An 18,026-nucleotide genomic window follows, 5' to 3' on the forward strand; every position below is an offset into this window, starting at 1 on the left:
TGATATTTTAGATTCGGCTACTGGGAACACACAGTTCCAAGTAACACGGGCTACTGGTGAGCCCGTAGTGGACTTAAATGGCACAGGAGCGGGGCTGTATAACTATTAGACTATACACGTATCTCTGGATGTTATATACTAGCTTGTCTGGGGGGATGTAGATTTCGTGAAAGGCTAATTGTGTGATCAAAGGCAAGGGACATGCATCTGCCAATTGCGTCTATGACTGTGAAAATGTAACATTTTACAGATAAACATCTCAACTAATGTTCAATAAAATGTCACATTTTACTTCTTAAAACGTTAAGTAAAAAAAATAATAATTATATATATATATATATATAATTATATATATATATATATATATATATATATATATATATATATATATATATATATATATATATATATATATATATAACGATAGTAGTAGTACTATCAGGGTATCATGTCTGTGCCCCACTTATCAATCGTTCGATAAACTCCTGATAAAGATCATGTATCTATATTACACTTCATATAAAGCCTTTATTAAGGCCTTCTACACAAAAGGCGAGAACAAAACAAATCTGCTACAGGTTACTAGGAGGTAAAGCTTCATAAAGTAGTCAATTGTATCGCTTTTATACATTAGTTACACAAAACTCCCCGGTTCTAAATCACACTACAGCACACAATCTCTGCTACACAGACGACGGAACAAAGGACCACAGCAGCACTGAGAAGTAACAGGCATTGTGATTAATCTACGTTACAATGTTCCATGCTATAAAATGCATGGAAGCCCTTTGTGCGAAGCTTCCTTGCGTGTCCAGTACCCCCAGGTCAGTGGCTGTGCCGTCAGGCTGAAGGATTTGTGTTAGTTGCTGCGTCGACCATGTGATGCGAGGCGCTAACCAGTCCGGTCCCCCTGGGATAGGCCCAGACCTGGCTCTTCTGGTCACCTGAGCAGCTTCGACCTGGCTCTTCTAGTCACCTGAGCAGCTTCGACCTGGCTCTTCTAGTCATCTGAGCAATTTCGACCTGGCTCTTCTAGTCACCTGAGCAGCGTCGACCTGGCTCTTATAGTCACCTGAGCAGCTTCGACCTGGCTCTTCTAGTCATCTGAGCAATTTCGACCTGGCTCTTCTATTCACCTGAGCAGCTTCGACCTGGCTCTTCTAGTCACCTGAGCAGCTTCGACCTGGCTCTTCTAGTCACCTGAGCAATTTCGACCTGGCTCTTCTAGTCACCTGAGCAGCGTCGACCTGGCTCTTCTATTCACCTGAGCAGCTTCGACCTGGCTCTTCTAGTCCCCTGAGCAGCTTCGACCTGGCTCTTCTAGTCACTTGAGCAGCTTCGACCTGGCTCTTCTAGTCACCTGAGCAATTTCGACCTGGCTCTTCTAGTCATCTGAGCAGCTTCGACCTGGCTCTTCTAGTCCCCTGAGCAGCTTCGACCTGGCTCTTCTAGTCACTTGAGCATCCCCGACCTGGCTCTTCTAGTCCCCTGAGCAGCTTCGACCTGGCTCTTCTAGTCACTTGAGCATCCCCGACCTGGCTCTTCTAGTCCCCTGAGCAGCTTCGACCTGGCTCTTCTAGTCACTTGAGCATCCCCGACCTGGCTCTTCTAGTCACCTGAGCAGCGTCGACCTGGCTCTTCTATTCACCTGAGCAGCTTCGACCTGGCTCTTCTAGTCCCCTGAGCAGCTTCGACCTGGCTCTTCTAGTCACTTGAGCAGCTTCGACCTGGCTCTTCTAGTCACCTGAGCAGCGTCGACCTGGCTCTTCTATTCACCTGAGCAGCTTCGACCTGGCTCTTCTAGTCCCCTGAGCAGCTTCGACCTGGCTCTTCTAGTCACTTGAGCAGCTTCGACCTGGCTCTTCTAGTCACCTGAGCAATTTCGACCTGGCTCTTCTAGTCATCTGAGCAGCTTCGACCTGGCTCTTCTAGTCCCCTGAGCAGCTTCGACCTGGCTCTTCTAGTCACTTGAGCATCCCCGACCTGGCTCTTCTAGTCCCCTGAGCAGCTTCAACCTGGCTCTTCTAGTCACTTGAGCATCCCCGACCTGGCTCTTCTAGTCCCCTGAGCAGCTTCGACCTGGCTCTTCTAGTCACTTGAGCATCCCCGACCTGGCTCTTCTAGTCCCCTGAGCAGCTTCGACGTAGCTCCTCTCTTCAACACAGAACATACTCCACAGTGTACCTCTCTCCCTCCTCTCTCAAACACATCGCAAGGAATTCCCTCTACATAATGGACCGCAATTTAAAGCTCCTGTAATGAACCTGCCAGCCACTTGGCACAGTAGTAGGCTGCTGGCCCACAAGCGCCTCCCTCTCACAGGGGTCTCCAGCGGCCTGCAGGTACACGGAGCTCTGTTTCCTACCGCCTCGGGACTCCACGTATCATTTTTGTGTAAAGAGGACAGACAAAAGCCTCGGAAGTGCATTAATCTTTTGGTACAGTTGCTTCTTGTCGATTTTGGTGTTCCTGGGGCCGCATACGCCGCGTATACGGACCACCATTTCCCACTATCAACGGGACAGTCGCTTAGCGGGGTGTTATAATGGCACTTGGTTGTTACAGATGCAAAGGGGTATTTGTACACTGTGGAGATAAGGTGCAGTGGGAAAAAGACTTGATAAGGGAGTGTAACAGCCGGCGGTCCACTAAGCCGCGTGCCAGTGTAGCCGAGTGATCAGGGGTCCCCCGGCCGGTGAACACAATTGAACGCTGAGAAAATCCCGCTTTGGCGCCCTTCCGCCCGGTTCTTTCTCACCGGGAGTCCAGCCGGGCGCCACCACCTTCCCGTGATAAGTTCTGTTCCTGAGACGCGTCCTTCCTGCAACTGGCGTCTTCAGGAGGTGGTGTGGAGCAGAGTGCAGGAGCTGGGGACAGAGAGAGGCATTAGAGGCAGATAAGCGTTAGCGGCAGGGCAGTCGTCCGTCCTCCCCCAGCTTAAGGGAGCCCCGCGGGGACTATCTGGCAAGGAGCGGCCCCAGGCTCCCCTCTGGTAAATCTGAGACCGCCGTGGGGCCTTTACGGACAGGCTTCCAGGTGTTCCGAGCTAAAGAATGTGTAGTGAATAGCCGCCCATTCTTTCCCATGCTAGCCTATTCAGACCGTTCCTGCCTCCTGCCCCTAGCCCCGCTAGCTCAGGGGCCCTCGTTACCTTCCCACAGGGGCCCCACCTTACCCCACATGCCCCCACACTACTTTCCCTCCGGGGTCCTCATTACCTAACCTAACCTTCTTCCCCCCGGTGAAGTTCACTATCTTCCCCCAGGGACTCTTGCTACTTTGCCCCAGGGGTCGCTCTCTATCTTCTCTCAGAGGCCCTAGCTAACTCCTAGCGACTCTCGCCACCTTCCCCCAGGGGGGACCCTTGCATTCTTCTCCTATGCATCCTCCCTATCTTCTTCTAGGGGCACTCGCTGCATACCCCCAGAGAACCCCAGTTTTCTTCCCCCAGGGACTCTCGCTTCCTCTCTCCATGCAGAGACCTTTGCTATCTTCCCCCAGGGCCCCTTCGTTACTTTCCCCCAGGGACCCTGGCTACCTTCCCCCAGGGACCCTCCCTACCTTCCCCCGGGGACCCTCCCTACCATCCCCCAGAGGACCTCGCTATCTTCCCCCAGGGGCCCTCGGTACCTTCCCCCAGGGTCCCTCGTCACCTTCCCCCAGGGACCCTGGCTACCTTCCCCCAGGGGCCCTGGCTACCTCCCCCCAGGGACCCTCCCTACCTTCCCCTGGGGGCCCTGGCTACCTTCCCTCAGGAGCCCTGGCTACCTTCCCCCAGGGGCCCTCGTTACCTTCCCCCAGGGGCCCTCGTTACCTTCCCCCAGGGGCCCTGGCTACCTTCCCTCAGGGGCCCTGGCTACCTCCCCCCAGGGGCTCTGGCTACCTTCCCTCAGGGGCCCTGGCTACCTCCCCCCAGGGACCCTCCCTACCTTCCCCTGGGGGCCCTGGCTACCTTCCCTCAGGAGCCCTGGCTACCTTCCCCCAGGGGCCCTGGCTACCTCCCCCCAGGGGCCCATGCTACCTACCTACAGGCCTACATTCACCTAAAGCTTGCTTATTTCATTACGCTATTAACTGGTGCTAGGAATCACTGGAGCGGCTATTAAAACTCAGCCATCAGAGTACATGTATCATAAATTAAAGTTAAGAGTAAGCAATAGGAGGTGAGCCAGACCCCTTTATCAAGTACAATGTATACGAAGGTAACTTAATGCTTTGGCTTTCGCTTCGAGCATATTCTGAAATCGTTTTTCCTGGTGGAGTCATCACTGTTTAGGCAAATTATGAAGGATCCTTGGTGCGATGCGACCTATGGATAAGAAGTGATTGTATTAGACAATATATTCCATTACAATAAAGAAAAATAAAAGTATTATCGTATGTATCTCGAGTGATCGAGGTGTCGGCGGGATCTTGGCGGTTGGGTCAGGCGGCGGCCAATCAGAAGGCGCGCGGTGGTTGGTGGGCGGAGCCTCCTCTCAGGGGGGCCGGTAGCTCCGCCCACCATCCTACCGCTTTGTTATTGGTTCGCTGGCTCGTGACGTCACGCGGGCTACTGAGAACCCATTATTATTGGCGGATACTACGTGACGTCACAGAGGCCGACCGTACTCCATGTCCAGTGTTTAAAATATTTGTTAGCCAGGGCCCTTGGTCATACTTCCTCCAGCATCGCTAGACACACTGTCGCTTCTGTGTCGCCTTACGAGCAGTGATTACCCCGTAATTATCCAGTGTAGAGTGGATGTGGTGAAGTGAGCAGAGCCTTAAGGTGATAGTGCGAGCAGTGTGCGCAGACAGCAACTACAGAGCAGTAGAGGAGAACCTTGAAGGCCACAACAGCAGCCTTCACAACCGCCCCCGCCAGCACCCGCCATGTGTACGTCTAGTGTTGTGCCTGTGTTAAGTTGTTTGTATGCTAATCTTGCGGTGGGTGGCGCGTACATCACACGCAGATGTGTGTGTGTGTGTGTGTGTGTGCGTGTCACTGGATGTGGTAATGTTTGTGCCGTGGCAGGCACGGAGTGTGGGGCCCCGCCGCCCGCCTCTTCTTCAGTGCCAATTATCCGTGTTCTAGGACTAAGGGGGGCCCCTAATTATTGCACGCACTTGATGTACTGTTACCGGCAGGGGCCCAGCGCTCTGGGGCCCTCCACACACCTCCAGATAACCTCAAAGTTATTACCACAGGGACCAATAACAGCGTCTGTTATCCCTAGGATGATAAACCTCATCCTTCAAGTTAGTTTATGGGAGCAAGACCTTTGTAACGGCCGTACTGAGCCTAGCATGTTCAACCAATGCGCAGCCTCGGAGGTCCAATTTGCATACTAGTTGGAAAAAATGACGAGAGTATTATGGTATATGTGTGTTAGTTGGCCTGGCTCTCAGAGGAGGCCATCCCTAGTGTTGCGGACTGAGTGCTAATGGTGCTACCTTTCTCTCTCCCTCACCCGACAGATCCCACAATGATGGAGTCCATGCCGGTGTCTTACGCCAGCACAATGGGTGGTATGATGGGGCACTATTTCGGTGGAGGCAGCGCTGGCATGGGTGTGGGCGCAGGCGTGGGTCAGATACCCCCTGCGCATCACAGTAATGCCCATGCCCAGCAGCAGCAGCCGCCTCAGCAGCCCCCGCCACAGCAGGAGGGCAGCCACCCCCACCAGCAGGCACCCCTCACTTCCCACGCGCCGGCCCTCAGCCCTCAGGAGGTAAGAATAACATCAAAGTTTCATTCAATTCTATATTTCTAATAAATAATAGCATTCATATTGTCGCCCTTCTGGGCTAACTCCTTCCTTCTGCCGCAGACTCTGACTACGAGTCACGCCCACCTCCGCCAGGCAGCCCTGGTGACGCCCGTGCCCACGCCCTCTCCCGCCGATTCCACAGCGTCTGGCTGCTCCCCCAGCGGGTCAGCCCAGAAGAAGGAGAACGGTAAAGATGACCACGTGAAGCGTCCCATGAACGCCTTCATGGTGTGGTCTCGCATGCAGCGCCGCAAGATAGCGCAGGAGAACCCCAAGATGCACAACTCCGAGATCTCCAAACGCCTTGGTGGGTACCACACGTAAATAATTTGAGTTTAATACTATAATTCCATATATTTTTATTGCAATGCCGCTTTAGTGGGATTTTTTTAATGATTGCTTTACAGAATTTTTAAATTATGACGAGTTCTCTTGATATTCACGTCACGATTCTTCACCAGGAGCCGAGTGGAAGACGCTGACGGAGGCTGAGAAGCGTCCTTTCATCGACGAAGCCAAGCGGCTCCGGGCCCAGCACATGAAGGATCACCCCGACTACAAGTACCGCCCCCGCAGGAAGCCCAAGACCCTGAAGAAGGACGGCTACCCCTACAGCATTCCCTACCCCGCCGTCTCCATGGATCCCCTCCGAGGAGGTGAGCTCACGTTGTGTGTGTGTGTGTGTGTGTGTGTGTGTGTGTATGTGGAGTGAGGAGGGCTGTCTCCCTGGGGAGGACGGGAAGTGGAGGGGTTGAGCTGTGGACGCTCTTAATTATCAAGAGATTTACCACATCATCACTTTATTTAACGGGTAATATTTGAGGGTTTCGTGGAAACGTGCACTCAACTGTACCGTCAGTCATGGGTTAAACCGTCGTCCAGTAGCGGAAGTTTATCAAAACTTGCGGGTTTTTTTTTAGCATTATATACATATTGTATATCAAGAATAGATGCAAAACGTCAAAATTCAACGCATTACACACCTAAACCTTGCTAGGGATTGAGTTCCTTTACCTCTCGAGATCGGTATATAATGGGTTGATATATATGTATATATATATATATATATATATATATATATATATATATATATATCGAGTTTACAATTATTCAAAGATCTATGCGTGTATATGTTGTTAAATATGAGGAAGTATAGCACAGAATTTAAATTGTAACATCTAACGATTTGAAACAAATTTATACATTAGTTTTTCTAATTTATATATTTGCATTTGCATTTAAATTATAGTAAATATTAGTTTAACTTAGATATTGCTTTCGTTAAATAAGATACGGTCGTGTAGATATGTGTAAGAGAGAGAGAGAGAGAGATAGAGAGAGAGAGAGAGCGTGGGAGAGAGGGAGAGGCCGTGTTTGGCATCAAACTTCCCATCCCTGACTCCTTAAATATAACAACTTTTCATATATTTAACGCCACAAAATCGTAAAAATAAATCATCCTAATATAGCACAAAAAAGCAATAAGTTCCTGTTATTTAAGTACGGTTTACAAGCCTTGTAGCGCGCCAATATCTCCTTCTCGAGAACGGAGTATCCCGAACAATGTAACAGCGTTGTGCTCCCAGTAGTAAAGGCTCCCAGATTTACCCTACGGGACGCCGGCGTACGAACTCAGCCGGCTGGCCGGCCGCCTGCTCTTCCAGCCTTCCTTCCCCCCTATCCTCCTCCTCCTCTTGCCTCTCACTGGAGCGTGGGACGAGGATATGTATCCTGGATGAGTTTGTTTTTAAACGTTAAACAGGAGTAAATAAGGAGTGTAGATTGGATAATGAAGTATTGCGAAGGAGAAACAGGAAGCACAGGAATGATGGAAGAGCCTGGGGTGCTAGAGTATAGATACGGGGGTATAGAGTGAGGCGTTTGGGTGCTGGGGAGGTGGTGGTGGGGGGGGGGGGGGAGAGAGAGTGTACTGGGACACGGTCTCCGAGGCGCGAGAGTTCACGATATCGATCACATATTCACCCACCACCTTCGTGTTTCTCCCTGATTGTAAATTCACGTTCCCGTGTGTGTCTCTATTGTGGCATAACGCTGTTGGTGTTGGATAATGGCGATTCAATTACCGCGAACCCTGGGGGTAGAGACGGAAGGGCGGAGATAGTGGCTCACTACTTGTGCAACTACTGGTCTGGAAAATGTATAAAGTGGCCTTTGGTTTTGAACGGATCAACTATTTATGCGGAGCCGCTTGTTGCGTGTGGATGCCCCGTTGTTGGAGGCCATTAGATCGTTCCATTACATGCAGGGCTTGTGTCTGGTGATCAGATTTATACGTACCTCTCTTATGGCCGGTGCGAGCCCATTATGTTCTCTTTGTGGGGTTACAAAGCCACTCTGAACTGTGGTATAGACTGCCAAGCTCACCGCTCTGATATTAACCATCACACATTCTACACTGATACCGTTTTTATTATTGCCTTTGTTGAAGTGGATAAATGTATATATGCTTTTTTTTTCTTTTTATTTCTCAGTAGCGCCGGACGAATAGTGTACTTTTGTGTTTGCATTAAACATATCGAGGTATCAGCTACTTTGTATTGAGTTTTTCGCCCTGCTAGTGACTCATTACTTTTAACAACTCAGTAATATGTACGTCACACAACAGTGAGCTTGATCAAAACTTCACGGGATATTTACTCAAATCACGTATTAGAAACCCCCCTTTTCCCCCTGCTTGCATAGCTTACCCACCCCCCCCTCCACCACAATCACACCCTCACACACACACACACACACACACACACACACACACACACACACACACACACACACACACACACACACACACACACACACACACTCGCACACACACTCGCACACACACACACACACACACACACACACACACACACACACACACACACACACACACACACACACACACACACACACTCACACACACACACTCACACTCACACACTCACACTCACACACTCACTACGATATAGAATTAAACTCACATTAATATAATTTTTGTTAGTGAGGGATCGAGAGGATGACCCTCTGACCCCCTTCTCCAGTCTTCCCCTCCTACTCCAGTCTTGCCCTCCTACTCCAGTCTTCCCCTCCTACTCCAGTCTTCCCCTTCTACTCCAGTCTTCCCCTTCTACTCCAGACTTCCCCTCCTACTCCAGTCTTCCCCTCCTACTCCAGTCTTCCCCCTCAGCTCACGCTTCGAGCTGGACCCCTGAAACACACTCATCTACCCAGCAGATCCCAATTTCCCCCCCTTCTCTCCCCATTCCCCCTCTCTCCCCCTCACTTCCATGTCCCCATTTCCCCCCTTTAGTATCAGTAGGTCCATGCATCATACCCACGGAATAGGGACTATAGGTCCTCGACGCCACAAAGCCACGAATAAACGCCTTATTGTGCGGGTCAACAATGGGATCATAATTGTTATTGTCGGCTGTGATCCGCAGGTTTTAGTCACATCGGAAATTAAATCAATGAGGGTCAATGGTAGTTCTCATCTCTACTGCTCTGGAGTAATGGTGGTAGTTTGTGGCCCATTGTCGCTCCTCGGAGCCTTGGTTCCCACTTTTTTTGGTTGCGGTCGTGGTAGTTTGGTGTTTTAGTTTGTGCTGAGACTACCGTGACGCCTACACGTGGTGGGGTTCATGGTTTCAAATATATATACATATGTATATACTTTGTATTGTGATTTATAGAGATAGGGAGAGCGCAGATAGATGCCAGCGCTGCCACCAGACTGGCCCCAGCACTCAATTCACACAAGTTCAGACAATTTGCGAGGCGCTACAGTTCTGCCGTTGAATATTTCAGCGTTTGGAGGAACAATGGGTCATGATTGAGAGTATTAGGGGCTACAATGAGGCAGCGGCGCCCTATCGATCAGCTAGGCACCAGCTCCTCTCGACTCTGTCAACCAGCCAGCCAGCCAGCCAGCTAGCCAGCCAGCCTGCCAGCCAGCTATCCAGCCCGACCCTCACACTGGCTTAATCGATCGCTCGCTCAATCACTGGACTATCTTTCGATCACTTGGTTATCGTTCGATCATTGGTTCGCCTCTTCTTGGATATCTTTGTTATCTTCAGGTTTTGCTAGTTTATCACTTGGTTTTCTCTGGCTCTCTTATTTTATCAATTACCTGTCCTTTAATTATATGATTAATTATATGATTATCATAATATAGCGACTCATCTCCTCAAGTTAGCTTTCAATTATACCCACTTTACTGCTGACATTCTGGGCCGTATGCCTTATGTATATTTTTGCCGTATGTATATCATTCCTTATCATGGGTTAATTTCGGCTACTCTCAAACCACTTTTCTATCTTTGGAACTGCTCATTTATCCTTCCAACTTTCTCCTATTATTTTGTTGCTCTGCTCTTCTTGAACAACTAAAGGCATAGCTAAATAATCGAGCTTCTCGCTGAGTCTGTTATTGATGGCTCACGCGGCAACTTTCTCGAAACGTCGTAAGATAGTTTAAGCTAATTGGATCGCTTTGGAAATCTTGTTTTTCGACCCCCCCTTCCCCCTCCCTCCCTCTTCCTCACTCCTTCCCAGGTTGATCAGTTTGGCTTGCAGTTCCTTCCTTATCTGGTTCCTGTGTTCGTTTGATTATTTGAGTTTCCTCCGTACATCACTTTATCTGTATCGTCTGACACCTTGATGGAATCTTATCTTAACCCCGCTTTCTCTCTCTCTCTCTCTCTCTCTCTCTCCCCTTAACAAAGGCCTGATCAGAGACCGGGCCGCTTTGACATTGATCTCCGGGACCAACAAGAGGTATAGGTAGGAAGGACTATCTGTAGTACCCGAGGGTGTGAATGGTGGTAGTGGTGGTGGTGGTGGTTGGTGTGGGGATGGGGGATGGAGTGGAGTAGTGGTAGTGATAGGGTAGGAGGAAAGAGTGTAGGGGAAGGGGGAGGGATGAACTGGGGAAAGGGGGAAGGGGAGAATTGAGTCAGAAAGGGAGCTGGTTTATATATATATATATATATATATATATATATATATATATATATATATATATATATATATATATATATATATATATATATATATATATATATATAATATATATATATGCAACAATGATCACAAAAACATTGATCCAAGTATGCAGAATAACCACATGCGAAAAATAGAAAATGCTTAACGCGTTTTCGGCTAATTCGCCTTCATCAGAGCAAAGTAGAATCACGATTCTACACGATTCAAAGTAGAATATGATTCTACATTGCTCTGATGAAGGCGAATTAGCCGAAAACGCGTTAAGCATTTTCTATTTTTCACATGTGGTTATTCTGCATATATATATGACCAAACCACGCATCAGGAAATGGAGAAACGACAACGTTTCGGTCCGTCTTGAACCATTATATCAAGTCGTTTAACTCTAAATAATATAACTGTATAACGACTCTAAACGACCAGATCGTTGACCTCGTCTTCCCCCCCCCCCCTCCTTCCCCTCAAGGCGGGAACGAACTGCTCGTCGTTTAGGTAGTTAACTCTTCGTAATTACCGCGGTGGGATTAAGAGCAGTACGACACCCACATTATAACGCTCGACTCCCCGCTATAGTGCCTATTAGGTTAGATTTGATTAAGTTAAACACTTTCAAAATTGAGTTAGTAAAAAGCCTCCGGCACTTCCCGTTTTCTTTGAAATTACTGAATTAAATATGATTGTAATCCACTGGTGAACGAGGCAATTGGCGCCAAGATGACCGGCCGCCGGTCGCCTAATAATCAACCGATTTTATAGAATAGAATAAATTTTCCAATATATTCGGTTATCGTATACTATATTAAATCTATTTGTTTAGATGATTTTTTTTATAATATAAATATTGGGCTAATTTTGGTTTTGAGTTGAAGGGGATATCAATGTAAGATAACAACTGTTGAATACCAGGTCCCGTTTCCATCTCCATCCTTCCCCCCCTTCCCCTCCCTGACCCCACTCCACCCCCATCCATCTCACTGACCCCTCTCCACCCATTCCTTAAGTGGTGTAGGGTAATGTGTGGATCACAACAAGTGGATTGTGGGTGGATGCTGCAGTTACTGTGGATAGTACTGTTTTGAGTGGGGTGTGATTTCGGAGGTGGAGTGGGTTATCTTGAGGTTATCTTGAGATGATTTCGGGGCTTTTTAGTGTCCCCGCGGCCCGGTCCTCGACCAGGCCTCCACCCCCGGGAAGCAGCCCGTGACAGCTGACTAACACCCAGGTACCTATTTTACTGCTGGGTAACAGGGGCATAGGGTGAAAGAAACTCTGCCCATTGTTTCTCGCCGGCGCCCGGGATCGAACCCGGGACCACAGGATCACAAGTCCAGTGTGCTGTCCGCTCGGCCGACCGGGTGGAGCAATAAGGCAAGAGGGGGGGGGGGAGGAGCTTCGATCTTCATTTCCCACTCAGCTAAAAATCAAACCATTTATCCTAACCAGAACTGTAGTCAACCCAAGCAACCTTACCCGATCCCAATGCATATAGAAAACGAACACATTAGTGAACGAATATACTTTTCCTGATAGATAGCATATCTAAAGTGGATTATGATATCGTAAAAAAAAAAACGCGACCTATTAGATGAGAAAAACCGGTTGGGCGGGTGAGGTAATATTTGTAATGCGGTTACATTGTTTGGAGTGTGGTTGAGGTGGGTGGGTGAGCCAGTGTGGTGGGTGGGTGGGAGAAGTGTAATTAGTGACTAAGGTAGTGCGGTTAGTAGGTGGAGGTCCTTGCAGGGTGGGGGGGGTGGGGAGAGGCGAGAAGGATAACGGGATGAGAGAGACACGATGAGTTGGATAGCGGAATGTTAACGAGAAGAGAGGTAGAGTCAGACTGGTAGCAGGGTTATCTTGAGTTGATTTGATTTAGTTGGGTTAGCGAGAATGGTAGCAAATTGAGTGGGTCGAGGGTAGGAGGGTGAGTGCGTCGAGGGTAGGAGGGTGAGTGCGTCGAGGGTAGGAGGGTGAGTGCGTCGAGGCTAGGAGGGTGAGTGCGTAGAGGCTAGGAGGGTGAGTGCGTCGAGGCTAGCAGGGTGAATGCGTCAAGGCTAGCAGGGGTGAGTGCGTCGAGGGTAGGAGGGTGAGTGCGTCGTGGGTAGGAGGGTGAGTGCGTCGAGGCTAGGAGGGTGAGTGCGTTGAGGGTAGCAGGGTGAGTGCATCAAGGCTAGGAGGGTGAGTGCGTCGAGGGTAGCAAGGGTGAGTCGAGAAGCTTGTCTTGGATGTCACCAGTTCCGTCGCCTCCGGCATCCTATTTAATTCCATTAGCGCGACCATAATTACGTTGAAGCGTAAGACAATCGCCTGTTGAGGATGGTGAGTGTCTCCCTTTGTGTCTGCCTGAGTGAAGGGTAGATAAGGGTGGAGGAAAGTAATGGGTGTTGCCCCCCGTCCCCATTCCCACCCCTCCCTTTCCCCATGAATAGTATCCCTCTCATCCCATTTCTCCCCCCCCCCCAACCATAGGGTCACGTGCTAGCGCACACACTCCCTGCTAAACGAACGTTCCCACTGATTTTTTCTCTCGTTTTTTTGGTCCATATGTCATTGATGTTTTGCATGACGGCTCTTTATAACCCGCTGTAAGAGGCTACGGCTTCAAGGCCTGACGCCGACCAAACTTGCGGCATTAAGTATTCTATTGGTCTTCTGCAGGTTTCCCGTCGCAGCTGTCTCCATACTACTCCGCCAGCGCCGCTGCGGCCAACTACGGGTCCATCACTGCGGCACACATGGCCGCCGCAGCTGCTGCCGCCGCCGCCGCTCAACAGCAGTTGACTACCCAGGTCTCTCAGGCCAGCCCCGTCGGCTACGGCTACGATGCCTCGAAGTACACCAGCTACATGAGCGGCTCTTCAGGCTACCCCATGAGCATGTACGGATCCGCCGTCGGAGCCACGGACCACAAGTACGGCGATACCAGCAAGGCCGCAGCGGCCGCAGCCGCCGTTGGGGGCTACGAAGCCGCCAAATCCTACTTGGACAGCAGCAAGTATCTCTCCGACAAGTACGGCCTGGAGAAACCCACTTCGTATATGGATAAACTGGCCCAAGAGCCCAAGGACACCGAGATGAAGAGCACGTCCCCTGGAATCAGCAGCCCGCACCCAGGCGCCATGGGTGGGTATAGCTCGGCCGCTCTCAGCAACTACTACAGTCAGGCTGCCAGCACGTCAGCCTTCCAGCCCTCAGCAGCAGCTCTGAGCCAAGGGGTGCCCTCCACCATGGCCGGCCTCCTGCAGCCCTCACAGGTGGCCACCTACACCAACGCGCAGTACCCGCCTGTGGGAGCCGATTATAGGAGGCCGCTGTCAGTAATCTTCTAAAAAAAAACGCACAACCAAGCGAGTATAGTCCGGGGGGAAGCCAAAGTGTCATACCCGGGCCCCAGCCATAGTAGCCGTCCCCCTTCTGTAAATACCTAGTCACGGGGGGGCACTCTTGTAAATATGTAAATATTGCCATGTTAGACGTCTTTCACTTATTTATGCAAGTGCCTGGGTGTTACTGTTGATCTTGTTGGTTGAAGCTTCACAAGTTCCTGTCCACAGTACAATTTAAGAGTGTCAGTGACGCGTGTTTGGGTCCCCCCCGGCCCGTGTCGACCGTGACGGGAGATGTGTTTGTGGAGGCCGCGGATCCGGATCCTTGTGGGACATCCCAAATACCCGTCTGGACTCCCCCATACTCTGGGCCAGCAACCGGTTCTCCCCCCCTTCAGCGGGAGCCACTGAGGGCCCACCAGATGTGTATTTTTAAGGCTCTTGGAAGGAAGTGGAATGTTCCTAAGTCCAGTATATAGACTGCTTTTGGTTGTTTGATGTTATATGTAATATTGTTGCATGGTTGGTGATGAGAGCCAGTAATATAGCGCTCCCTCTGCCCAGTAATGTTCCTAAGCTCGCACGGTGTTCAACGCGGCAGATGGTTGTGCCGGATGCCTCAGCGGCAGATGGTGGTTGCAACCACTTGCATAACAGGTGGTGGTTGCAACCGCTTTCACAACAGGTGGTGGTGGTGGTGGTGGTAGTACTTGACACCTGTATAGCATAATGGGAGTGCCAATTTCTTGTTCGGCGAGTGGTGGTGCCAGCCGCGTGAACAACAGGTGGTGGTGCCAGCCAGCTGTACGGCATCCTATACGACTTGTGGTAGTGCCAACCAGCTGCGAGGCGTCGGGCACCCGCAGAAGATAGTGCCAGGTTCTCTATTGTAACTGTATATTCAATAAACTTAATAAAAATGACTTCAACCTTGTATCTCTTATTCCTGATTAAGTTTCTAATGTCCACAGTCACTGCTGATGTGTTGTTGTGGTGGGTTTAAGGTCGGTTAAACTCCGGAGGACTATTAAAGCCACCACAAGAGCTTACTGAATATTGTCCAGAACTAAATTAAAATTCACTGTACATAGATAAGGGTGAAGATAGCGGAAATTATTTTGTCTTAAATAACAGAAACAAAATTAAATTAACTTATCGCTGCTAACCAAATGGAAATAATTTATATATCAGATAATAAAAAAAGTATTTAAGGGAAACGAGGAATCTATGCCAATAAGATGCTGACATAAGCTCGTTAAACAACGATGGTCAAACAGATCTGCGAGTTACTCCACGAGTACTAACAGTCAAACAGATCTGCGAGTTACTCCTCGAATACCAACAGTCAAACAGATCTGCGAGTTACTCCACGAGTACTAACAGTCAAACAAATCTGCCAGTTACCCCTCGAGGAGCACCAGTCAAACCATCAGTTAAACGACGGGAAACCCTCCCTAATGGAGTCTGACTGAGCGTCACACAAAAAACGCGCGCACCCCGCCATAAATCACAATGAAAACGGGAAGTTATTTTTCCGGTGAGCAGCTGAGATGTGTTTACGCCGATGCTCAAATGTTTGGGTCAGTGGGTGATAGGGGGGGGGGACACAGCATCCTCGCGAGACACAAGGACACACACACACACACACACACACACACACACACACACACACACACACACACACACACACACACACACACACACACACACACACACTACATATACTACCTCAACCTTCATGGCATTTACCACTTTAACTCTTCACCAAACTGCCCCACTTTAAAAAAACCGGAAAAACACCAAAAGCAAAGAATTACATTAAAACAAAATATGTGATTTAATATACTCGGCCAGTATAATGTTGTTATTCAGTATTATAGACAAAATATACATAGATAAAAGAACAAGAGCGTAGTTCTAGAGAGTCGGGTGACCGGGCTTATTGACGCGTGTGGGATACGCCGAGCTGTTAGACCGGAAGCCGAGCATATTCATATTGTAGTCATTGTTATGGTAAGTTAACAGCGTGGGGTGGTGGCCTAGGGGATGGTGACGGGGGGGGGGGGGGTGTAATGGTCATGGGGGGGATAGGCATGGACTGGTGATGGAAGGGGGGGGGAGGGGAGGGGAGGGGGGTTATGGATGGTGAGAGGATGCCTATTCACACGCTGTGGGGCTAGACAATGGCAAAAGGACAGGGGTCACACTAGGGCTGAGAGAACGACACTGTGAGGTTGAGAGGTAGGTAAGTAGGTAGCTAGGTAGCTTAATAGGTAGATAAGTAGATTAATTTACAGATGGCTAATTAAGTTTCTCAATAGGCAGAGAAGTAGATAACTGTACAGGTAGGTAAGTAGAAAACTTTACAGATAGGAAAGTGGGTAGTTCCACAGGTAGGTAGGTAATTAGTAAGGTAAATAGATAGTCAGGTAGGTAAACACGCAGGTGGATAGGAAAGTAGAATAGTGTCGTGCACCTAGTGTCAGGCTGGAGGTGTGGCCGCTTGTCTCTAAAACACCACTATTGATCACTTCACCATCAGTGGTTCATGGTCTTTATCACCTGCATTACACACACACACACACACACACACACACACACACACACACACACACACACACACACACACAAACACACACACACACACACACAACACACACACACAACACACACACATACACACACACACACACACACACACACACACACACACACACACACACACACACACACACACACACACACACACATACACACACACACACACACAACACACACACACAACACACACACACAACACACACACACAACACACACACACACACACACACACACACACAACTGGGAGAGTTGCCCAGTTGCTGGAAGAAGGCAAATGTGATACCAATTATAAAAAAAAAGAGAGAGAGGGAAGAGGCACTTAACTACAGACCAGTATCACTGACAAGCCTCTCCTGTAAAGTACTTTAAAGAATAATCAGGTCAAGACTGGTTACACACCTAGAGAACATTAGGTATGTAAACCAACACCAACATGGGTTCAGAGAAGGGAAACCATGCCTAACAAATCTTCTGGAGTTCCATGATAAAGTAACAAGAATAAGGCAGGACAGAGAAGCATGGGCAGACTGCATATTTCTGGACAGCCAAAAAGTCTTTGGCTGTCCTTTATCCAAGTCTTTATCCAAGCCCTAGCTTGGATAAAGAATTACTTAACAGGCAGGGGCCAGAGAGTAACAGTCAGGGGCGAAAAGTCAGACTGGATACTCCTAGAGGGTTTGAACAAGCTGCAGAGATGGTCAGAGAAATGGCTACTGGAGTTCAACACGAGCAAGTGTAAAGGTATGGAAATGAGATTATGTGATAGGAGACCAAAGGGCCAGTACACGGTAAAGGGAAACTACCTTCGTGTAAGGATTCGAGACAGGGACCTGGGAGTGAACGTAATACCAAATCTAACTCCTGAGGCACATACAAATCGTATAACAGCAGCAGCGTACTCTATGATAGCAAAAGATAAAACGTCATTCAGAAACATAATAATGAGTCATTCAGAGCGCTGTACACTACCTACGTGAGACCAGTTTTAGAGTATGCAGCCCCATCATGGAGGCCCCTCCCCGTCACCACCTAAAGAAACACATTAATAATAATAATAATTATTATTCATTGTTTTCTGAACACATCACCTGCTGGTAACACAGCTTAATAAACAGGTGCAAACAGGTGCTTAAAGAAACAGGTGCTGAACTGCACAGTTTCCTCACCTTTATCTGAAGCAGTTTGAGGATGAACGAATATTTACAGGATAAATTATTAGGTATGAAACATTTGTATACTACATGTGTGTGTGAATTGTTGGCGGGAGTGCATGTTATAACTTAGCAATCTTAAGCCAAAATATATACCATAATATTTTAGGATGAATTTTAGGATGAAT

General features: G+C 48.8%; 1 protein-coding gene across 1 annotated transcript; it reads left to right on the plus strand.

Moving 5' to 3' along the window:
- Positions 1-4,404: 4,404 nt before the first annotated feature.
- LOC123765077 (transcription factor SOX-2) lies at positions 4,405-15,009 on the plus strand. The gene is made up of 5 exons (XM_045753510.2): positions 4,405-4,879; positions 5,461-5,714; positions 5,814-6,060; positions 6,215-6,409; positions 13,419-15,009. Exons 1-5 carry the CDS (start codon positions 4,876-4,878, stop codon positions 14,087-14,089), a joined length of 1,371 nt encoding a protein of 456 aa, XP_045609466.1. The 5' UTR covers positions 4,405-4,875; the 3' UTR covers positions 14,090-15,009.
- The last annotated feature ends 3,017 nt before the right edge of the window (positions 15,010-18,026 follow it).

The sequence above is a fragment of the Procambarus clarkii genome, chromosome 29 (assembly GCF_040958095.1).
Source record: "Procambarus clarkii isolate CNS0578487 chromosome 29, FALCON_Pclarkii_2.0, whole genome shotgun sequence".
In the NCBI taxonomy this organism is placed as follows: domain Eukaryota; kingdom Metazoa; phylum Arthropoda; class Malacostraca; order Decapoda; family Cambaridae; genus Procambarus; species Procambarus clarkii.

Bases quoted from the DNA above. Each gene is read 5' to 3' on its own strand.
- LOC123765077 (XM_045753510.2), top strand. The intron at 6,061-6,214 runs GTGGGTACCACA...ATTCTTCACCAG, and splicing joins CGAGATCTCCAAACGCCTTG to GAGCCGAGTGGAAGACGCTG. The intron at 6,410-13,418 runs GTGAGCTCACGT...GGTCTTCTGCAG, and splicing joins CATGGATCCCCTCCGAGGAG to GTTTCCCGTCGCAGCTGTCT.